The sequence below is a fragment of the Haemorhous mexicanus genome, chromosome 22, assembly GCF_027477595.1.
Source record: "Haemorhous mexicanus isolate bHaeMex1 chromosome 22, bHaeMex1.pri, whole genome shotgun sequence".
In the NCBI taxonomy this organism is placed as follows: domain Eukaryota; kingdom Metazoa; phylum Chordata; class Aves; order Passeriformes; family Fringillidae; genus Haemorhous; species Haemorhous mexicanus.
The window spans coordinates 6714475-6738339 of record NC_082362.1 but is presented as its reverse complement, the minus strand read 5'-3'; the positions used below and the strand labels follow the sequence as shown (position 1 = coordinate 6738339).

The following is a 23865-nucleotide window of genomic DNA, read 5'->3' as shown; positions in this document are numbered from 1 at the left end:
ATTACAGGGTAGGACTTAAAGATGCAACAATCCTGTAAAAAAACAGAGAAGGCAGGTGAGCTGCCAGCCCCCCTGGGAACAGGGTAGTTAAATCCAGGAAGGATTTTTCAGAGCCAGGGCAGTCAAAGCAGGGTGGCTGCTGCAAAGCCATTCTTCATCCTGATGCCTGCAGTGAGGGTAGGAAGCTTTTCATTTGAGCAGGCTGCTGCTCAGTGCCAGGCCTTGTCAGCCTGGTGTCTGGAACCAAAATAACTGATTTGGCTGTAGCTGTCGTTAGTTTTGTTAGGGAAAAGATCTCTGAGAACATGACAGCTGTAGATTAGGAGGACCTTATTTTTGTATCCCTTTGGGTTTAACAGGGTTTAGTCTCTTGTAATTGCCAGGCCATTGCTGTATAGTTGTTTTAATAAATTAATGACTCTCCATCCCTGGGTTTTTACCCTGCTGCTGCATGGGATACCTGTCTCATGGCTGCTTTTTCCTGCTCAAAGCAGAGCTCATCAGGTTTCCCTCACCCTTCTTCTGCTCTGCTTCACTATTTCTCACTGATTAGAATAAAAACTGGACTGTGGAGAGCATATGCCCAGCAGAGCTTTTCCCTTCCCTCCTTCCTGCAGCATTTTAAATCTCATCCTAACGCACTGTCCTCTCTCACTCCGTGTAGAGACCACCACCAACATCTCTGAGCTCGACAACAGCACAGCATCAGAGCACAAATGGCCTTCCTGCAACGCCCAGGATGAAATGCTGAACTTGGCCTTCACCATTGGCTCCTTCCTGCTCAGTGCCATCACGCTGCCCCTGGGAATTGTCATGGACAAGTACGGCCCCCGCAAGCTGCGGCTGCTGGGCAGGTGGGTGTGCAGGGCTTGGGGGGCTGAGGGCTCAGCTCCCACCCTGGCTGGGTGCTGTGGGCTCCCTGCAGCCTTGGGAAGTGTCTGAGGGATGGGGCTGGCATCTGCACAGGACAGCAGAGCAGCTCTGGGGTGATTTCAGCCAGCACAGTGAATTGCTCCATAAGGGAAGGGCCTGGGACTCCGTGTCCACACTTCAGCTCTGCAGTGCTGCTCTGTGATCCCTGTCCAGATGGAGCCTGGAGGAAGAGCAGAGTCATTTGTGAGTCAGGGAGGGTAGCTTTCTCCTTGGGCTGGGAGCTATGTCCTGAGAGACACAAAACCAAGATGTTACATCATTGTTTGCAGGCTGGGGAGTTAACTCAGGGATAAACATGTCCTGTTGCCTTTCCCAGGGCCCTTCTCTTCCATGTGGTGTGTGTTGCTTTCTGCCTCAAATAGCAAGGTTGTCAACTGCTTCTGTCATGGCATGTAGGGATTAGTGACTTTTGGGATCACTGGACCCCAGCACTGTTTTGACTGTCACAATTTTAATGCAGTGAACTTGGTTAGAAACCAAGCTGGCCTGTGGGCAGAGTGGGAAGAACAGGGCAAGTCTCTGAGTCAGACCCTGCCAGAGAGGAGTTGAGTGCTGGGGCTCAGGACAAAAGCTGCTGCTGCTGCCTTTGGTCACCCTGAGGTGAGGGCTGGAAAAACTGTGCTGGAAAACCAGTGGGAATTTGGGTCCAAATAGAGCTGTGTCAGTGCTGGGAGGAAACGTTCCTGCCCCAGCTCTTGTGCAAGGCTTGCCTGTAATACTTGTTTGCCAGTAATATTTGGGTATTTCCCGGGATTTTTCATTCCAAACTGCCAGCTTCCCTCCCTCTTACAGAGAGTGCCCCGCGAGGTGCTGAGGAGGTGGAAGCAGCTGTAAATGACTGTGGGTGGGGCTGTTTGTGGGAAACTGATGGCTCTGGTTCCCTTTCAGTGCCTGCTTTGCCGTGTCCTGTGTGCTGATTGCGTACGGTGCCAGTAACCCAGACTGTAAGTTGGCATCTTTCTGCTGAGCTGGGAGCATTGCAGGGCTCTGTTTTGGGGGTTTTGGGGTAGCAAAGTTCAAACTGTCACCCCCCCCAGTGCTGTACTGGGGTCACAAGCCAAGCAATCAGCCAGGCTGAGGGAGCCAAGTGGCTCTGGGAAGGGCTGGTGTTTCACAACACCAAGTGGAGAGTGCAGCAAGGGCCAAACGTCTGGGATACCCAGGCTTCGTAGTTTTGTGTTTGGGCAGGGCCAGGTCCTGTAAAGGAGCAATTCCAAACGAGTTCCTGGCTTTTTCAGGGTTGGGTAATAGCACCCAATGTGTAATTGGCTTTTTTAGCTGAGGTAGATGGAGCTGGCTGCTCAAGAGCAGATAGTGAATGACCCTTTGGATTGTTTGTTCAAGTAAATCTTCCTTTTGAGACCCACCAGACAAGCTGCATCAGCAAGTCTGTGCACTAGAGAAAAGGAACCCTCCCATCCCCTCTGAGCTGCCTTGGAGGAGAGCCCTGTCCCTGCCAGTCTGTGTGGCTGGGGCGATGGGTGCTGGGTCAGGAGCAGCGTGACATGTCCCGAGGGCGTTGATCCACGGAGATTTCCACATGTCAGGACCAAAGCCTTTAGGGCTCTGTCTCCTTTCCCTCTGCACCCAGTGGGAGCTGAGGGCAGGTTTTTTATTGTTGCAGCTCTGTCTGTGCTGATATTCATTGCCCTGGCTCTGAATGGCTTTGGTGGGATGTGCATGACCTTCACATCGCTCACGGTAAGTGAAGAGTTACTACCTGACTGCTCTGTCCCTCACTGTGGCTGTGAGCTGGGCTGGCAGGCAGCAACAGAATGGATCTTCTGCCTGTGGCTTGACTAGCACGTGTTTGTGTTTGGTACAAAGGGTCAGTCACCCTTGGGAAGTGAGTCCTTGGTTGTTGTTCTAAAGCTTGTTTTCCCCAATCTTTTTTTTTTTCACCTGCCCTTTGTATCTCAGGTGAAGGTGGGGTGAAAAAAGGAAGTGTTTTTGTCTAGGGCTCATAATGTGCCTGTACATGCAGTGCTCAGCTGCTTGGCACAGGCTGGATGTGTGTTTGCACTGGATTTAGCATTGACATAGTGCAGGAAGAATCAGCAGGGCACAAATCCTTGCAGCTGGCTATGACCAGCTTTCTGCAAGTACAGTTTGCATCTCACCCCCATGGTTCTTCTTGATCACAAAAGGTTTTGCTTTTCAGAAGGGTGAGAGTCCCTCACAGGCTTCCTTAGAAATGCTGTGTTGTTGGGTGTGACAGCCCACTTGGATATGTTCAGGATTGTATGGAAAGCTTTGGTCAACAACTGTCAGCTGGATCTCTACATTTTGGGGTTCTTTCTGCCTGGAGGCAGAAGCAGTATCATTCTCCAAATAACTGCTTTATTTTCTGCCTCATTACCCTGATTGTTGTTAGTGTGGCTCAAGCAGGGCTGGGTGGAAAGTCGCCCAGAAAACAAGCCTGGGAAGCACTGATTTTTTTAATTTTTTTTTTCCCTGAGCTGTATTTAAAAACTTTCAGATTTGGACTGCACTACCTTGAACTTGCTGTTGAAGTGAAACCTCCTGTTAAAGTTACCTCTAATTTAACAAGGCTTAGACACTGGCTGACGTCCTGAGACATAAGTTTGGCAGAGGCTGGCTTTAGAGAGCACTCTGTGTACCATGGTTTTGCTGCTGCTGTTGCTTTCAAATATTCAAAGCTTTCAGAACTCTGTGCAGATGTTGCTCTCTCCTTCATATGTAGTGTTCTTCACTGGAAGCCTTGGCCCTGACTCCAAGGAACTGTGGGGCAAATGTCATCCTGCTTCAAATAAAAGCAAGGCATGGAGGAGCACATCAGTAGTGCTGTGGGAGAGGAGAGGATTCCCATCCTGCTGCTGCCAGCATTATTGTCTCTCTGGGTGATTATTAAGGGGTCACAGATTATTTTAGAACCACTGGTGATGATAGGAGTGAGGGCAGGATAGGGCAGGAATAGATTGGGTGTGCTGTGGCTTTTAGCAGCAGAAGTAAGCAAAGCCACTTATTAGTGCCCTCATTAGTGAGCCAGCTCTGCAGTGCCAAGGAAGAGCAGCAGCAGGAAAAAGGTCAGCTCTTCCAAGAGGAGATCCAAGCCTTGGGGAGCTCTGAAGGAAGCAGTGATGCTGTGAGGCCACACAGATGCCTCAGGTGGAGCCCATCCCCTCAGTGTGTTCTGCAAAGAGCTGGGGTGGCTTCAGGCCTGACTTCTCCAATCCACAGGCAGGTGTAGCTGCTTGTGCAGCTGCTCAGAGGCATTTTGGTACCCGAGGCGTGTGAATGTCATTAAAAATAGCCTCAAGTGGGAGGGAAGCACTCCTTTACCTGCACCACAGCTTAGCTGTGCTGCTGCCTGTTAGAACCAGCTGTATTTTGGTTGTTGGCAGCTCACAGCTTTATCATTCTGCCTGCAAGCTGCACTTGGTGTGTCAAGAACCATCTTCTGCTGTCACAGGGTGATGCCTTGTGGATTCCTTCCAGCTGTGGCCCCTGGGGACAGGCGAGGGAGGGACACAAGGACAAGCTCATGGGCTGTGGCCTGAACACGCTGTGCTCCGCCTTGTGCCCAGGAGGGGACGGGCTGAACGCTGAAAGGGGACCCTCAAAAGACCTTTGTAAGGACGTTTTTTACTGAGGAGATGATGAGCCCTGCTCCTCCCGGTGCCAGGGGAGCACGGTCTGGCTGCCACAGGCGCTGGCTGCCTGCACAAGTCACGGCAAGGTGACTCCCTGCTCCTGCCAGCTGCAGGTGACCTGAGCTGCTCCAGGAAACGGGTCAGACCCACTGGTGCCACGGTCCTCGGCCACCCCAGGCAGGTTTTGGTTGCTGCTTCGTGGCAGGGTGTCCCTGAAGCCCAGCTTGTGGGGTGTCAGGTGTTGACACCTCCCGGGACATGGTGTGATCTGGTGGCAGGGACCCTCAGACAGGGATAAAGAGGATCTCCGAGGATTAGAGCCTGGGACAGTGCTCCACAAAGCTTTGCCTCTTGAGTTTAAAGCCTTTTCCAGCAACAAGTCCCCAGGGTATCATGAAAGCACATGGCAAGCTGTGGAGCCAAAACAAGCTGCTGCCCCTGGGTGCCTGGCCTGTGGCTTGGGGAGGAGGGGGCAGCCAGCAAAGGCTTCCCAGTTCTGGGAACAAGGTCAGGCTGTGCCTGTTGTTAAAATGCAGAGGGGAGATTCTGCCTCGTGACTTGGTCTTGGCCAATGTAAGTGAAGATTGGAAATGGAAACAGATCTGTGCTGGTGGCTCTGACAGCAACACAGGAATCTGGCTCTGGTTCTGCTCCGAAGCTATTTCATGCAAAGAAATAAACATGTGTGATAAATTACCACAAAGAGCCTTTTATAGATTGTTCTCTGTCCTGTTTTCCTTTCAAAGAATTACAGCTGCTTGCTCTGATTTTCTGCTGCAAACAGCCCCCATTAATCAGAGAGGGGGGGACATTTCTGTGTAGGGAATCTTTTTTGCTTGGAAATATTAGGAAAACTTAGGGCTCTGTGAGCTTTTGTTTGTTGGAGAATGGGAACAGGAGTTTCCATATGCTTTGGGCAAAGGGGGCCCTTTGAGGCTTTCCTGCAGAACATATTTTTAGTGTCTGTGTAACTTCCAAATACACCCCCAAGAGGGAAAACAAAGTTTAATTGAACAAAAATACCATTTTTCAGTAGTCTAGTTCTCAATGCCTTGATTTTTTTTTTACTGTTCTTTCAAACAGTTCTTGCAAGAGGAGGGAAACAGACTTTGGTAGCAATGCTGTGCTGTTCTCTGTATATGGAATGTCTCCAGGGAAAAGCTGGAAAACAATATAAATTATTATAAACTCACTCTAGGGAGGATGAGGAAAAAAAAATCTGCAAGAGGAAATGATTTATCAGTTTAGGATTACAGACCTGCAATAAAGGACTCCAGTAAAAAACAGTTACGTGTGGCAACATTCACTGAGTGTCTTTGTGACAGGGCATAAAGTTAATATTGCATTGAGTGTCAGTGACCTTTAAACAAGAGGCTTAAGAGTTTCTGTCGTCATAGGTCTTGCAGAATTGGAGCTGTCATACCAGAATGGGCAGAAGTTGGTGGAGGAGTCACTTCTGGCCTGCGGGGATGAGATCAGAATGAGGATTAGATCCTTTTTGGTGGCAGAAAAACAGAGCTCACTTGCTCCATGGCTTGTGTTTTTTATTGCCTTTTTTTATTTTTTCTCCTCTCTGTGGTTCATTTTTTCCAATGCTTGCTACTATAAAGACAGCATGAAAAATGACTTGGTAAATATTGCATGTTGTTTTTGTAGCTGGTCTTTAGATGAGACCTGCACAGGCACTGCCAGTGCTGGCTCAGTCTGAGAGGTTTTCTGGTCTTGAACCTTTCAAGACTTTTCCCCCTTCATCTCCCCTCTGCCCCTCCAGGCAGTCCCACATTTCTCTTCCTTCCAAGTGCTCAGTGTTTGCAGTTCCTGCTTTGATTGGGCTGGATAAGACATTAAATCTCTTCTGTCCAATTTTTTTAATCTAGCTGCTTGCTGGGTGCCAAATTGGATTTGAGGAAATCTTTAGCCTTTCTAGGACTTCTGTCCCATTCAAGGCAAAAGCAGCCTTGAGTTCTCCTGGTCATGGTTTCCTGTTCTGTGTCTCCAGTAGCCCTCAGAGCAGGAGGATCCACCTGGAAGTTCCTTTCCTGCTGTATGAAAAAAGCTTTTTGTGGACTTTGGATCTCTGGGGAAAACCAGCCCTTGCCAAGAAGCAGCTGTGTTTGTGCAGCTCTTGCCCTGCCCTGAGCTCCCCAGCAGGAGCAGCAGTTTTGTTGTCATTTCTGGACATTATTTTAGGTTTGGGGTGTTTGGGATGAAACAAATGCCCATCCTGGTGACAGCAACCAGCCTTTTTTACAACCCTCAGCTATTCCACTCCGCAGATGCTGCTTTCTGGGAGTGTGTAAATTGAGGGCAGTGCTTCCAAGAGGAGATTTTTCAGTGCCTGGTAACAGACCTTTGGATCCTTGAGCCGTTTTCCTGTCTGCAGCTCCCGGGAGCAGCCTGCTGGCAGCTCTCCCGCATGCGGGGTGATGGGTGTGGGGATGCTCCGCAGAGCAGCACAGCTCTTCTGCCCCCTCCTCCTCCTCCTCCAGGGTTCATGGGCAGCATCAGGCTCAGCACATCACTGCTGCTGCTCCCCAGCCCGGGGTTATGTGAGGACCTGCAGCCTGCAGTGCATAGGAAGCTCTGCAGTGAGGCACGGGGATGACAAACAGCCAGATGGGTCCCGGAGTGCTCCTGCTCAGGAATATTTCTGCCTTGTAAACACGCCGTGACACAAGCCAGATTTGCTTGCCTTATATGCTGCTCCTGGGAAAGATGGGTTTGTGATGGCAGCACTTGCTTGCTCAGGCTGATATTCTTTGAATCTTTTTGTTCAGCAGCCTCTTTGCACAGAAGAAGGGCTGCTCGTGCTTTCAGTCCTAGAAGGCATCTGCAGTGTCCTGCTTTGAGGTCCTCTGAGGCTGACGTGGTAGTGATGCTCAAGTGAATTTGGGGAGTAAGTGACCCAAAAAAAAGGAGATGGGAGGGAAATCTGCCAGCCTGCAGCAGAATCTCTGCCCATTGACCAGCTTCAGGAGGTGTCAGCCCACCTCTCCATAGCCTGACAACTTCAATGCTTCTCCCTGTAATTTCCAGTTTCTAGTTAGTGATGGAAACTTGTTCACTTCTGGTTATTTAGGAAAAGAGGGGATTCTTCCTTTCCCAGCAGAGTAGGAAGGTCTGCCAGCTGTTTCTGCCTTTGGATCTTGAGTGGAAGCAGGGGCTGGTGAGGCACCCTGGGAGTGATTTTGCTGTTCAGGTGACAGAAGTGGTTGCTGTGAACTGCTGCTGCCTGTCCTTAGTGAGAGCTTTGCTTTCCCAACAGCTCCTTGCAGAACCAGCCTGGTCTGCTCTCAGCAGTGCCAGCACACCTGATGGGAGCCCAGGCAGTGAAGAGGGGTGGCTGGCAGGAGTAGCAATGTCATGCTGTCTGCTGCAGAGCTCGGTAGCTGTGCTGAGTGAGAAATCCTTGGGTATCTGGTGTTTGTGATTCCTTCCTTGCAACTAGCTCTGGGATAGTGTGCTGAGGCATCTGAGCCATCCCAGTGATGCAGAAATGATCAGCAGAGAGTCTGCTGCCACAGGAGGAGCTTTGGAGATGGCTAGAAATGGAAATGCAAACAGCAGCACCATTTGTGCTTGTCTCTGTTCCTTCTTGTTATAACAGGAACTTTCTGGTCTGCTGCAAAGGATTTGGGTGCTGACCCAAGGTGCATTAACAAAGCTGGCAGCTCAGGGTGTGTTTAAGACTGAAGCCTGTGTCTAACAACCCTTGACTAAAAAGAGGGTGATAAACAGAGAATTTGGCCATGTGTTTGTGGGAGAGGAAAAGTGGTGGCTAAAGGTTTTGGGGGTAAGGAACTTTTAAAGAAAGCACAAGAGCTGGAGCAAATGCTCCTGTGCTAAAGGTGAATGATGCAAAATATGCTGTCAGTCTGGAAAGAAGCAGCATCAGTAAGCACATAAATCTTGGATTGTAGACATTCCCTGTCTCTGGAGACACCAGTGAAACCTGCAGAGTAATATCTTAAAGAGCTAAGTCATGCCTAAGTAAAACTGGCTGCTTCACATTCTGGTATCCAGGAGAATTAATCCTAAATGCCAATATCTCCTCGAGAAAGCCTCGTTCCCTTAGCAGCAAACTGCTCCAACTGATTTTCCTCTCTCTCCCCAGCTGCCCAACATGTTTGGGGACCTTCGTTCCACGTTCATTGCTCTGATGATTGGCTCCTATGCTTCCTCTGCTGTGACTTTCCCTGGAATCAAGGTGAGGCTGTGGGGATCAAGGCTTGTGACTGGTGGTGTTGTGCTGGTGTCTTGCCCTGTTTAGCAATAAAGTGGAAAGAAAGAGAGACCATTTGCTAAAGCTCTTTTTTAGGGATGTGCATTTGCAAGATTCAGTTCCTGTCTGTATTAGAGACTTCCCAAGTGACTGCCTCAAGAGTGCAGCAGATAGAAAACTTTAGAAGTGCTAAGTAGAAGTGAAAAACTAAAGTTTTTTTTTAGAAAAGATTGCTTTGTTAATCTCTAACTTGTGTCTATATATGTATTTTTAATACGCATGTGTATTTTATCTGTGTGATGGTCACCAATGGTTGGCTTTGAACATAATTTATGGCTGGCAGATGGCACTGAAGGGACATGAGATGGTCACCTGGGCTGCCTGGATAAATCACCTGGTTCTGAACCAGGGATGTTTCATTGCAGTCTCAGATGTACAGGGAAATTCCTGCTGGTTTTCCAAGAAAGTCCTTGTCACAAAATTGTTTTTTGTTACCACTTGAGTTCAACCCATTTTAAGTGTATCATGATGTTCTTTCCCTGTTCCTCTCAGACTTCATTCCAAGAATATTGAAGCATCTTTCTGCTCCTGTAGCCAAACCCATATTCCCTTGTGATTCCCAGGTTATATATGACTTTGGGGTCTCCTTCATCCTTATCCTGCTTGTCTGGGCAAGCTGTGCAGGCCTTGTTTTCCTCAACTGCTTCTTCAACTGGCCCCTGGAGCCTTTCCCAGGACCAGAAGACATGGACTACTCGTAAGTCTCCAGGGCTAATCCCATTCCTCTAGGAAAAGCTGGCACAAAGAATTTAGACGAGTAGACAGGGAACCCCTTGCATGTTGTTTATTGCTGCCACCTCTTAGGCTGAGGATTTCTGCCTGCTATTAGCATGTGATTACCTGTGCAAAGTAGAACTTTCCAAACTGTGGGAATTACGAAGGGAAAATGATCTGTTCCTGATCATAAGTATTTTGATATTGATTTATGCCAAGTTGGCCCAGGGAAAGTATCTCAGTGTGCTCTGGATCAAAACCATTTGTGGGTCTGTAATGGAAACCAGTGCCTTAAATCCACAAATAGCCTTTCTGACTCCTGCAACGTTGCTGCCTCTGACTCCTCACCCTGTGTTGCAGCTCTCACGCTCTTTGCAACCCAACAGGGTGAAAATAAAGTTCAGCTGGCTGGGATTTGACCACAAAATCACTGGGAAGCAGTTCTACAAGCAAGTGACGACCGTGGGGCGCCGTCTCAGTGTGGGGAGCTCCATGAAGGGCCCCAAGGAGCCAGCAGCTCTGCAGGAGAACAACAAGCTCTGTCTGTCTACAGTGGACCTGGAAGTAAAGTGCCAGCCTGACAGTGCAGGTGTGGTTCTGGGGTGCCCCAGGGTGCTGGCACGGGCCTGTTGGCCTCCCTGCTCTGCTCCAGACCTGTTTGGAAGGGAGCAATACGTGATCCAGGTGTTGCCAGGGCCTCGTGCCAGCCACCAGGACTGGAACATGAGTTATGTAAGGAATCCTGTCCTTGTGTCCTTCCCTGAACACAAATGGTGTAGCCAGTGGTGGGGACAGCACATGGGAGCTGGTGTGGCTGCAGGGGGACAGGGCAGCTGGTCACTGCTGGCTCTTAGGTGGATTGTTGCCACCATGACCAAGCCTTCTTTACTCTGGGGCATCATAGAATGGTTTGACCTGGAAGGGACCTTAAAGATCATTTAATTCCACCCCTTCCACCAGAACCTGTTGCTCAAAGCCCCATCCAACATGGCCCTGATGGTGAAAGCAAATGGTTTGAGGCTTCTTTTTGTCCTAATCCATTGAATCAGGCCAGCCTTCTTCCTGCTGCCTTGCCCAGGGTAGCCAAACTCCAAGCATCTGCAGCTGTTGATGGTGGGAGTTTGTGAGGCACCAGGGGCTGCCACTGGCACTCCTGGCCAGGAGAGGCCCTACTAGGCCAGAGGCAAAACTGTAAATGTTGGCCAGGGTGTGCTGCCTTCTTCAGAGACTCTGTTATTCCTTCTGCAGCTACTCCCTCCTTCATGAAGAGTGTCTTCAGTCCCATCCTGCTGCTCAGCCTCATCACCATGTGTGTCACTCAGCTGAGGCTCATCTTCTACATGGGAGCCATGAACACCATCCTGGAGTTTCTGTCTGGAGATGAAAGTCAAGGTAGGGGAACCTCTGAAGATCTTTAGCTACTTCCTTGGGGCTGGGAGCTGCCCCAGACTTGGTCAGTGAAGGCAGAGCAGCTGATTACTCAGCAGATCCTCCATGCTGGGCAATCCATGGTGTCCAAGTGCACTGACAGCTGCTGGGAGGGTCCAGGGGAGGGCTGGAACCAGCCCAGCACAGAGGGGCAGTGAGGTAGGTGCTTGAATGTCAAGCTAATTTTAACCCTGTGTCTGTCAGATACTGCCCCACGTTATTGCCCCACATAGGCTCTTACAAGTAACCCCTGGGGGTGGACTGCTAATTTTTATTTTAACTGGAAAACCTATTTCATCAGGTATTTGCTTAAGTTATCCCAAGCAAGCAGAGAATGCAGAGCAGCTGACTCTCATGAGTAATGCTTGGACTCAGTGCCTCAGCCCAGCACCCAGGGGGGAGAAGTGAAGTCAGAGCTGTTTTTTTGTGTAGCTTGGTGGGTGCTGGGGAGGCTCAGGGCTGCTCCCTGTGCTGGACTCCCTGCATTTATAGTTCTGATGAAGTTCATGGAGCAAACAGGAAAGAGTACATTAGTTTACTGTCAAAAATACCCAGGATTGCAAAACAGGACTTAGCCTTTTTTTGGTTTTGTTTTTGTCCTTTGTAGTAAGATCCAGTTTGAACTTGTTAAATCTGGATTGCATGAAGCTGATAAATCAAGAGGCACTCCTTTGAAAGCAGGAGTGAGCTCTGGGGGAGGGAAGGAAACTCAGGAAACTCCAAGTGCCCTGGCATTCCCTGAATTGCTTTGTTTCTTGAGCCTCTGACAGCCTGCAGCATTCAGCTCTTTATCTCCTGGCTCAGGAGCCAGCTTAGACATTAAACAGCAAAACAGGACAAATTTCACACTGCCTGCCTTTCCCAACACTGCTTCCTTTTCTGCTTACCTTGTAACTCTGACACCACTTTTAAAAAATTATTTATTTTTACCCTGGCTTGCTGTATTAATTTAATTTTAATTTCTTTCCTTCTCCTCCCCTCCTTGGAATTTCAGAACTAACATTAACTGTATAAGCTGCCAATTCTTAGATCAAGCTCCCTGCTAAAACAGGGATCGTGCCCCTTGAGTCTGCTGCAATTCTTCTGTGCCACCTTTAAGATTTCTTCCTATTTTTCCCTTCCTCCCCCTGATTGTAGCCTGGGCTGTAGCAGTGCAGTCGCTGTCTTGGTGTTTCCATGGCATCAGCAAAACAGTGGTATTGTCTGGTCTCAGCAGTGTCAGGCTCTGCTGCAAGAGCAGCTCCAAGGCACGTGCAGCTCTCCAGAACTGCAATCTGTGTGTGCAACAGGAGGGGATGGGATGCTGCTCCCTCACATTCCTCGTGATTCCTGCATTTATTCTCTTGAGTGGGGTTTGCTCAGAGAGCTCCCTCCACCTGCAGCTGCCCTTGGGAGTATTGAGGGAGGGGAGAGTGAAACCCTGCAAGTGTTGTGGTCAAAAGTTCAATATTCCTGGGATTACAACAGGAGAGAAGGATGTGGGGAAAATCAGGCAGATAAGTAGTGAAGTCTTTAGTTGCAGTGAGGCACAGTGTCCTTGAAAGTTCTTTCTGTGCAGGTTTTGGTGACTTGGACCTGTCAGGAAACCAAAAGGTGGAGAGAGCAGTCAGCCTGTGGCTACTTATCTGCTGAAACCCCCCAAAAGATGAGAAAGAAGCTTAAGGGTTCATTCTGTAAATGACTGTGTAATTGTGTTGTAGGAAGGCAGGGGAGAGGAGACCTGTTATGCCTAGAACCTGAAAATTTGTCTATATCTTTCATTAATTGTCACCTTGCTCTCAAATGTGGTGATACTGAGAGACTTTGGCTGGAAAACTCAACAGTGTGAGGTGCTTGTTCAGGGTAGTTTTGAGTGAAAAGCATCTAAAACAGGGAATGGAAAGGCTTGTAGCCATGTGTGTTTCCTTTGCTTGGTATTCTTGCTTTTTCTCCTTGGGAAAGAATATTTTTTAAGATGACAGATAAGCTGAGGGGGCCTTGTTTTGTAGCAGCTACTGTGTTTCCTCCCCTTCCCTTGCTGACCCCATCAATTTCACTCCCTAATTCAAGCTGGCCTCTGCCCTTGCTGTTTAGAGCCTAAGATTAAGTGTTCAGGGTAGCATAAAGAGGCAAAACATGACAGCGTGGCTTGCTTCTTACCCTCTATTAAAAAATAACCAGACACCAGTAAATCAGCTCCTGCAGTGCTCACAGAGAGTGATGCCACCTGTTTCTCTTGGCTGCAGCAGTTGCTATAATGAGAGGGGATGTGGGGTCACTTCAGGGCTTGTCTTTGTGGCAGGAACGGGGCCATGAATGTGAGTTTGGAGGTTGGAAGTTCCTCTCAGCTCCTTTGCCAGCAGCTGGAGCCAGGAAAAGATCACCAGGTGCCATGCTTGGGCACAGCAGAGCAGCCCTGCTGGGGTTTGCTGCAACTGTTTAGAAGAGAGAGGCTTGTTGGAAACTTTCTCTCCATTACCAAGTGGATTTTGGTGGAAATCCTGGCTGTAGTGCTTTGGCTAGACTTCGAAACGGGAGGGACAAATGAAAATTTCAGCTGCTTTGCTTACAGGGCTGTAACTTGTGCTCTGTGTTGAGATGGGCACTTTCAGAGCTACATCCTTATTTTGGAGCTGTGGCACACCATGACTCACCAGCCCTTCTGTGTGGTGCCTCAGTCACCACGTGGGCTGCTGAGAGGAAGTGGAAAAAAGCCTTGCAGGGTGGGGGAACTACTCAGTAACAGGAAGGGACAATTTCTTCTGAGTCTGCTGGCATCAGCTTTCCCTTAGCAAGCCATGGAGACACTTCTCTCATTGTTAGCACGAAATTTTCATCACTTTGAGCTTTATAACAATTGCTCACAACTGCTGTTATTTTTAGATGTTAATCTCCTGTCCCCTTTCTCCCAAACTTGTTCATTCAGCACAAACTGGGTTAGTTCTCACCTTCCCAGCCTGATTGTCCTCACTGGAGCATCCCAGCTGGAGAATCTGTAGCTGCAGCTCCCAACAAGGCAGGAGAGATGACTAAAGCAGACCTGGCTGTGCAGCACACAAAGCTGATAAAAACTTTTCCTGCTGGTCCTGCCCAGAATAAATCTCACTGACACTGAGTGGGTGCTGTGTCCTCATTTTTGGAGCCCTACCTGCTGCTGCCCAGAGAATTCCAGTGCAGGATCAAAATGGCTGAAGGAAGTGTGCCCAGCAGCATGTCTATTCTGATGTCTGGAAGGTTGATGAATGACTAATAAGAGAAGTGATCAATGGGAAGGCTTTTTCAATATTTTTTTTCTATTGCTTGGACTGAAAACTATTTTTAATAATTCTTTTCCCCCTGCAGTGGCTTTCTACACTTCCATTTTTGGGGTCCTGCAGCTGCTGTGCCTGCTGACAGCACCTGTGATCGGATACATCATGGACTGGAGAATGAAAGAGTGTGATGATGGCTCAGAAGAGAATGAGGAGAACAACGCTGAGCAGTGCGTAGTGTGCCCCCACACGGGACATGCAGCCACCTGGCAGGCCCCCTCTGCTCTGCCTTGTGTGTTGTGGGATCAAAGACTGAAAAGAATATTGGCTCTTCAGTATAGAAAAGAAAGCCTGAAGGAAGATTTGATAATTGCAGAGGAAAGGAGCAGACTATCTTCCATGTCCACTAAGATCAGTCGAGAAGAGCAAATTTAAGTTGTAGCAGGAGAGGCTCAGACTTCCCTCCTAGCCTAAGAGTAAGAGTAACAGCACTGAAATAATTACCCAGATGTTCCTCAGCTTCCACTGGTGGAGATCCCAGCACCTCCATAGGCAGATCTGTAACCAGACTGGTGTAGATAGTTGATGTGATGTGTAGACAATCTTGCTGTGAGTCCCAGCAGCTGCTGGGAGTGTTTGTAACCCAGGTTTTGCTGTCCTTCCAGAGGTGAGAAGAAAAAGAAAAAGCGTGACCGTCAGATCCAGAAAATCACCAACTCCACCAATGCCTTTGTATTCACCAACTTCCTGCTGGTTGGATTTGGAATCACCTGTCTTATTCCTAATCTACCCTTGCAGGTGAGTAGGTGAAATGGGTGGGGTGCTGGCAGAATGACAGCACAGTGCCAGGAGAACCTGCTGGTGGTGGCAGAAGGGCTGGGACTGGCACTGCTGGGAAACTTCCATCCTGCTTTGCAAGCCCTGCTTTTAGAGCAGAAACAAATAACACTGTGCAGTTTAGATCTCTTGGGAAAACCTGAACAAGCAGCTATAGTTAAAATGCCACTCGATTCAGAATTTATTTGCACTTGAAAGTTTCTGCAGCTGCCCTGTGTGGCAACAAATTTTTGCCCACCAAGATCCTCTCAGCAGTGCCTGTGCATTTAAACTGGGCCTGATTTAAGCTGCTGAAGACTGGAAAAACTTGCAGCAAGCAGCATAACATGGTGATGTGTACAGCAGCTTATTCCTGCATCAAATGCTGTGTCCAATGGTACCTGTGGGATTATAAACCTATTAAAATATTTATTCTGTGGCACCACCTATTTTTGGCAGAGGAGTTTAGTGATTTTATGCTATACTTAAACACACCTTGATGATGTAGGCAAACAGCTGCAGTTTGTTCATACTTACGTGTTGTCTGCAATAACTTGTGGAAAATTAACTAAATTGGTGGCCATGGGAAAGCATTGTGATCCTGGCCAGGGCTTGCTGGGGACACGTCCCTGCAGCAGTGCCACCTACAAATGAGAGAAATCTTGTGTGTGTGCAAAGTAAGGAAAAGCAGGGCCTGGAGACAAGTACAAATTTCTTCCCTCCTGCTGATATTTCAGGTTTTGGGGCTGGGTTTGCCAACCTTACCTTAGAAGAACAGCTTTTAGGAATGGCTGGTGTTGGGGTCTGGCACACCTGAGTGGGTGTCTAGGATGTGACATTTTTCTGCTTTTTTTTCAGATTCTGTCCTTCATTTTGCACACAATTGTGAGAGGATTCATCCACTCAGCTGTGGGAGGCCTCTATGCAGCTGTGTAAGTCTCTGGTTCCCTATAAGATGTAACTAGCCAGATAAACTGGTTTGGGATGATGGGCTGTCCAGGGGAGAGGGAGATCAGGAATGAGGTCTTCATGGTCAGAGGGGAAAAATGATGCAACTTGTTTCCTCAGTCAGCTCTAGACATGACAATAGCTGACTGAAATCCCAGTGCTTTCCTTGTTTAGCAACAGAGACAGGAACAGTTATGTGTGAGGCTAAACTATTGACACACAGGTTATATAGTAAAAACTCAAGGCTTTTTTTGTCTTGCAATGAGCAGATGTGTGCATGTGCCCAGGTAAAACATTAACATGACTGAAAACATTGCTGCTGCTCTCCTCTGAAGTTGACATTGATAAAATATTGCTCAAGATACCATTAGTGATGCCTCCTCCCTTTCCCAGGACTGATCACCCATCCTGTTTCCAACTTTGCAAGTTATCAATAGCTGAATCTAAATGCTCTCTTCCTCATTAAGCAATGTTTTTGGCCTTGAAAACAGATCTGTCCCTCAGTGCTGAGAGCTAGGACAGAGGAACAAAGAGGAGCTGTTCTCTTTCAGGGAATCAGAGATTTGTTGAGGTGGGAAGGGACCTCTCAAGACCTAGGTCAGCTAGTGCAGGTTGTCCAGCAGTGCAAGTGATTTTGTTTGGATATCTCCATGGATGGAGACTCCACAGCTCCACAGACTCTTTCTGTCAAAGGTTTAGATCCCCATGTCTGGGGAATCCAGACTAGAGAGCCCATCTAAGACTCTGCTTCAGAAATGTATAAACTTTTGGTTCCCTGGCAGCCAGAAGCAAAATATTTTTGTCTTGGGCAAGGTAAATAAATGTATGTTGCAGTAAGTATCGCCTTACTTGTAAACTAATCCTATTTGACCATTGCAACTCTGGAACTTCCTGGAGTTGAGGTATTTTTGCTTTGAATATGACTTCTTTGAATATTTGAAGGTTTTGATTTGCTTCTTTCTTTCCAAGTTTAGTTTAACCTGACTCTTTTTAAATACTGCTCAGTCATGGAAAGAGAAAGATGTTAGATGTTAGATGATTCCTGAAATTTATTTTTCCATTAATATTATCTGATACCAGCACTTGCCAGTCAACAGTGTTGTTTAGTTTGACATAAGATCAGACTTGTCCTCTAAAAAGGAAAACACTAACCTGTTGTGCAGGTTTCACTCATCTCCAAAGGGAGCAAATTGTTATGACCAGATGAAAATGATTGCTTAGCCTCTAGTGTTGTCATCTGGATAAAGAAGCCCTGCTTTTAACTTGTAAATATCCACACTCTGCTCCCTGTGCAATAGAAACAGGAGCTGTATAAGCACTTCCACTTGCCCACAGTAGAGCTGCAAAACAAAAGAAGTGCTGGATCTGGTATTACTAAAGTCTGAGTGCTCAGGAAGAGAATAATCTGAAGAGGAAGGCTCCAGCCTTGGCACCAGCTCCATTCTGCTCTCAGGAGCAGTGTGACACCACAGGGTATTTGTAAATATCCTGTAAAAAGGGGCAGTTAAACAGAGCAGGAGGGAGTTCTGCCCATTATGCCTGTCTTGGGACTGTGCTCTCACGTTGGTCTCTGTTGTTACTGGACTGGGAATGTAATCTGACCTGGGTGATATGAAGTCAAGGTGACACATAATAATGCTGTTGCTTTCTTTGTTGACAGATACCCCTCGACTCAGTTTGGCAGCCTGACAGGGCTGCAGTCGTTGATCAGTGCCCTCTTTGCCCTCCTGCAGCAGCCTCTCTTCATGGCCCTGACAGGACCTTTGAAAGGAGACCCCCTCTGGGCAAGTTCTTCTCAGTTTTGATGTGAAAGCTTGGGGGTTAAGATGATTTTTGGTTCATTTAAGGACTCCTGTGCATAGACCAAGGTTAAAAACAGCTGTAATTTTACAAGCACCTCAGTCTGCTGTTACCTTGGTGCTGTCCAGGAGACCTTTCCCTGTGTGAGTAATGAGTCCCTGGGCATGAAAGCCAGTAACCCTTATGGTGAATGGAAAGGGAGGAAGGGAATGCTTTCCACTAACAGTTTATGTGGTGTGAGTCAGAATTTGTCAGGTTAAAATGGGTGAGTGTGAGCAGACCTCAAACTTGAGGAAAAACACTGTGATGCTTCAGAGCTACAAGCTCCAATTACCAATAAATTTTGGATTGCTGGTGTTAATGTCCAAAAAGCCAAATGGCTGCTGAGGGAAGAGCTAATGTGGTGTCTTGCTGAGAGCCTGGGCAGCTCAATAAAATCATGACATGGGTGATGCTGGGGAGAATTCTGGTCTCTAAGCTACATGTGCCCATGCCTGTTGCTCTTCACTTAGCAAACTTAGTGTGAAACACCTGCAGCTCAAACAGCCCTTGCCTGTTCTGTGGAACAAGACTCCCACAGCCATAATCCAGAGTGACAAACTCTTGCAGCATTTAGCTTGTACACACAAGGTTCTCTGGGCACGGGAGTGTAAAGATGAAAACAGTGGAGGATGTTGCCAGCACACGGAGCAGGGCGTCTCCTGGTTTGCCCACAGCTGGGTGATGTGGGCTGGGCTCTGACACTGCTGCATGCGTGACTGGGTTGTTGTCTTCTCCTAACCAGCCTAATTTTGGTTTGCTTTCCTCCTGCAGGTGAATGTTGGCTTGCTTGGCCTGAGCCTCCTGGGTTTCTGCCTCCCAATCTACCTGGTCTGCTACAGGCGCAGGCTAGAGAGAGAAAAAAAGCAGAAGATGGAAGATGCCAAACTTTTCTTCAAAATCAATGGCACTCCCACTGAGGAAGCCTTTGTTTAGACTGGTGCTTCATGTACAACCTCCCCTGTACAAGTTCCTACCACATCTGTGGGTTCTACCTGTGGTGGAAGCCAGGACTTTTCTCCCCTGGCTCTGCCAGTCTTTGCTCATCACTGGAGTGAGGGCTGGACATCATGACTGAGATTTCCTCAGATACATGGCAGGAGGAGACTTCCCACTCCTTATTCCAAAACATGGGACACTTTTCCTTTTTATAAAGGCCACACAGCTATTGTGTCTTAAATTATCCCCTGATCACACTCTCCAGCAGCAGAGAGTTTGCATGGGAAACTGGGGAGAGAAGGAATAGAGAGATGGGAGAAGAGGGAAGACAGACCATAACTTTAGTTTGCAAATGTAACACATTGCAGTCTGTTTTCTCCCCTTCTTCCCCCAAACTTGGCTGACACAGTCTCGGATGCAAGCTGCACTGTCCTCCCTCCCCAAGGCTTCATTATGGTCTTTCTGCTTGATGTGTAGCTGGAACCAGTGGTGTTACAGTCTCTCCAGACATATCCCTGTTTCTGAGGCAGGGAAGGGGTTTTTATTCCTATGTGTATGAGCACAGCTTCAGTGTTTTGCTAAATGTTGGCTGCTAGCACTGACAGCTCTCAAACCTTTTATTACTGCAAATGACACAGACTGTGAGCAATGGATCTGCCTTCCACACTGAAATGAAGAGCCTGTAGTGAACTGCTGGTCCTAGACCAAGCCTTGGAGGCCTGGAGTTCCTCTTCTTCCCGGTTCACAAACTCATCTGTACGTCTTTTAAACTGTCTGCAGTCCTGGAGCCTCTGAGATAAGAATTGGATCTTGTTTACCGATGAAGTGCTTTGAGACTTTGTTGCCTTTAGCCTCTCCTTCCCCCTGACATGCCCCTGGGAGGGGAGCAGCAATGTGTGTTCAGTAAAGTGGAGAAGCTTCTTGAAGCTGAGTTCTGGGGCTTCAGATGCCTTGGTGTTCACGTGAGCTGACCTGCTGGTGAAAAGAGCCAGGAGTGCAGAACACTCCTTTGTGTCTGGTAACTGGATCCTGTGGACATATGGCAGGGTGATGTGATGTCGTTTTTCCTTTAGCCATAGCTTATTTACCTTGCTATGATAATGGTCACCAAGCTGCTGAACACCAGGTTACTGTGACTGACCAAAATGCTGCCACTTTGGCTGTTCTAGGAGCTTTCTACGATGTTGATGCTCTGTCTGGACAGAGCACCCGGTGATTGATTGTAAGGTGAAGCTGACTGTCAGAGCAGTACTGTGGGTAAAGGTGCCCCGGGCCTGTTCACACCAGGGAGGGAATACAAAGGGAATTTTTAACCTGCTTATTTTTATAGAGGTTTTCCTTGTCTAAAGCAGACTTTTCTGCCCTTAACCTTCTTGTTGAGATCGGCAGCCCAGGCTCTGTAGCCCTGTGTTAAGGACTGCACTGAGTGGAGCTGCTGGAGCAGGACCGTGCAGGGGTGAGGAGGAGCACCGACTGCACTGGGCTGAGCTGGTGGCTGCGGGAAGGTTGGGGCAGAAATAAAACAATTATGGAGACCCTAGTGGTGGTGTTTTACTGCAAAGCCTGGCAGGGGCTCAGACATTCAACTCTGTCTGGTTGGAAAAGTACAAGAAACGACACCGTGCTGCGACCTTCCTGTGAGAAATTACCTGGAAGCTGAGCTGGGTGTGAGCTCCTTCGCTGGGGCTTTGAAGGAGGCAGAACCTCAGGCCGGGCAGGGTGTCAGCTTTGCTGCAGGGCCCCGGCAGCGGGGCCCGGAGCCCCGCGGGTCCCTGGCAGGGCCAGCGCTCCATGGGCCGGCAGCGCCATCTCCAGTCGCTGCTGCTCCGTGGTACCTGTTTGTCTTCAGTCACTCGTTTCAGAAGGATTCACCACTTGAAGATTTTACACATCTGTGATTTTTTTTTTTTAATGTGTTGCCTTTATTAAATGTGTTTGTTTCAAGGCAGCTTTATTGCCTGTTGTCAACACTGTGTTCTTCTGGAACTTTTTGTGTTTTTGGTGGTGATTTAGTGAGCTTTCCATCTTTTTGAGCAATAATTAAGAAGGTAGAGTTTTGATTATTTTGCTGGTCACCTGTCTTGTCTCAAGTATATGTTCAGAGACACACCAGCAGTGCTACAGCCAGAGGGCTTTCTGCAGATTTCTGCATTTTATATTACAATACTTACTAAATATTTTGAGAAGAGTCCTGTTCCTGCTCAGAGATACCCATGGCATGACAATGACAGATTAATTATCAGGTGTGTGAGCCTCCATCCATAGTCTCAGTGTCCTAAAGCAGAGTTGGTGTTTTGTGTGCTAGCCAGCATTACTTCACCTCAGTTTCAGAACTGAATGTGATTTCTTCCACTCTTATGTCACTTAAATGCCTGTTACAAATGTCTCAGCAAAATAGTGGAATAGAGAGTGGCATATTTTAATGAAGTCTTAGTGGAGATGCTGCTGCCTTTTAATTTAACTGCACATTCTTTAAAGAACACAGTTTTATTTCTGCCATCTACCTCCCTACTGCACTTCCCAGATCCTGCCCTGTACTGGGGTTCTCTTCAAATCCAGTTTCATCTGATAAACTGGTGAATGTGTGTGCTTCATGTCTCTGCTGATGTGCCATGGTGGTCAGAAGCTGCTGGTCAGCTGTGAGGAGTAGAGCTCATGTCCTGGTGGGTACAGAGGGAGCTTTTAGCTGTTCAGGGTTGAACAGACAAATGGGATCATGTTCTGGGGCCATGCAAAGTCAAACTGGAATTTTTTGCTGCAGAATGTAGTGGGGAACAGAAGTATCCATTTTTTTAAAAGAAGAGACTGGTTAAACAATGGTCTGATGCATCCACTAACTCAGGGAGATTTTAAGTTGCTGTAAATAAGAAAGTAAATCCGAGGAAAGATACTTGTCTGCATGTTCTGTCTTGTAAGAATTGGCCAAAGCTGGAGAAAACATGCTGGGCTAAAGTGAAACACTGGTCTGATCTATGGGGTGAAATTAATTTTGACAGTTGTGAACCAAACTAATTTCAGTCTCGTATTTATCTATCAAAAACCTGCACCTGCATGCAAGACGTGCAAACACTCTACTGATTGTGGCATAACTGCTTCAGAGATGCACCTCCTGCAGCAGTGGGGTCAGTGGAGGGCAATATTCTGCCTTCAGATTGTTCTAAACATTGTCTTGCACAGCAGAAACACAGCTGGGGTGGTTGTGTCACTGTGGTTGATCAGGGGCAGTTTGCCTTTGATGCTTAGGGAAATAGAGTTGTATATAATAACATTATATACATTTGGAGTTGAAAACAGCATTGCTGCTTCCCAGCTGAGTGTTTCAGGACCAAGACAATGCCTGGTGCACGAGCCACCTTGAGGGAAAAATAAATGGGCTACCAAAGAGTAGAGAGTCACAGCAGTCAGCATCAATAATGCATTTATCTCTAGAACTCAAATATAGGTCAATGTGTTGAACTGCTCTCCTAATTCCTAAATGATGAATTTGTAGGACTTGGGGGTTTTTGTGTCCTTTGTACCTCCTTACCCTGATCCATATGGGAAGTGCAAGGAGGGTGGCCATGGGAAAGGGCTCCATGGAAGCAACCCCAGCTGAATGTAAGGAAGCAGAAACCTGATCTGTGAGTACCTCAGAGTCAAAGGTGTTGCTGTGTAAAGCGATTGCACCTTCTGGAGACACTGCTCCCAGGCTCTCCAGCCTCTCACATGCATTTAATCTGCATTTGTATTAAAATAAAATTGAATTCACAGAGTGGGGAAGGGAGGGTGACAGCTTTTTTCTTTCACTAATCTGTCAGAACCTAAGCCCTGTTGACACAGCCTTTATAGCACTAATGCAATGACACAATGTCAGAAGTAGCAGAGAAAATCTGTTCTGTTCTGCTTAATAGGACACTCACACTATGACAGTCACTGAGTAAAGCTATATCTGGATCCTTGAGATGAAACTGGACACAGATGTCTGGGAAAAAAAAAGGGGGCAAATCTTGCTGAGACACCAACTTAACTGGAATGCTGCTACAGCAACTGAAATGTTCAACTCCCACAGCAAAGCCTGGCCTCTTCATGCTCTGCCTGCAAAGGAAAATTGCAGGATAATGAGATTTTAACTAAGTCCGTAAATCACTAAAATGTTTTCAAGTAGGAGATTTCCCTCTTGACAGGCTGATGAATTTGGAAAATATGCTACGAAATTCAAAGCAGATACTGTAGGGTAAAGGAGTGAAATCTCTAAACTACATATATATATTTGCTACTCTTTTTTTTTCCCCTTTGATTTTTTTTTCCCTGCATCTGCAGAGCTTTTTGATATTCCCTACATCCCAGTTTAAAAGTGCAACGTGCTCATAATGGAAAATAGTATTATAGTACAACAGATTCCTATTGGGAATGGACTGGTTTGGGTTTTTTTATTAAAAAAAAAAGGCCACTTCTGATTCACAATGTTATCTTCTCTGGAATAGCTGAAACAATGATGTGTTATGTAGCTGCAATCTTACATGTTAATTATAAAGCTCACAGGTCCTTGTTTTCCTCCATGTGCTGCCAGCCTGTCTCTGTGCAATCTGTTTTTACCAGGTGTCCTGTGCTCCACCTTGTCCTCCTACTGCTGTTTGTCACTTCCTTGTGCCCGACCCTCTGTCACCTGCTTTTTATTCTGGAGACAATCCCCTCTTTCAGAAAACCCACTCTTTAACCTGCCAGCATTACCTCTCCCACCTTTTCCTGTCCACAGAATTTTTTTGTAGTGTTTGCCTAAGTGGAATTGTAAACTCCTCGGGGCAGGCCTGTGTCATCTTCTCTGTGTTTGTAAGGTGATGTGCACTCTTGCAGTACTATCTCAAAATAAAGTGATAATAAGTTAATCATTAGTTTTCCTTCTGAGGGTGGACATAATAAAAGCATTGGTTGCTTCCTAACGAGATTACAGAACCATGAATGCTTTACAGGGTGGCATCTGCCAAAGGGCAAGGACCCAGGTTGAATATTTCCTTGACTCTTGTCTAGGTTAGGAGCTAAGAGCCACAGCCAGTTAATTTTTTCTTCTCCAAATGAGTTTAATCTCTGAGAAAAAAACCCAAACCCTGTAGGTGGCAGGTTGAGAATGGGATTGAGCTCAGCT

The 23865-nt window shown here is 47.4% G+C and overlaps 1 protein-coding gene across 2 annotated transcripts in view; it reads left to right on the top strand.

Annotated features, from left to right (window-relative positions):
- SLC43A2 (solute carrier family 43 member 2) overlaps positions 1-23608 on the top strand; it is a 32060-nt gene extending 8452 nt beyond the window's left edge. For both annotated transcript variants that reach the window (XM_059865905.1, XM_059865904.1), the window contains exons 3-14: positions 665-854; positions 1822-1877; positions 2558-2634; positions 8662-8754; positions 9393-9526; positions 9930-10132; positions 10792-10935; positions 14293-14431; positions 14867-14999; positions 15876-15949; positions 17626-17749; positions 18579-23608. In XM_059865905.1, the coding sequence (XP_059721888.1) occupies positions 665-854; positions 1822-1877; positions 2558-2634; positions 8662-8754; positions 9393-9526; positions 9930-10132; positions 10792-10935; positions 14293-14431; positions 14867-14999; positions 15876-15949; positions 17626-17749; positions 18579-18740 (1529 nt within the window). In that variant the 3' untranslated portion in view covers positions 18741-23608. The remainder of the gene's footprint in view (positions 1-664; positions 855-1821; positions 1878-2557; positions 2635-8661; positions 8755-9392; positions 9527-9929; positions 10133-10791; positions 10936-14292; positions 14432-14866; positions 15000-15875; positions 15950-17625; positions 17750-18578) is intronic.
- The last annotated feature ends 257 nt before the right edge of the window (positions 23609-23865 follow it).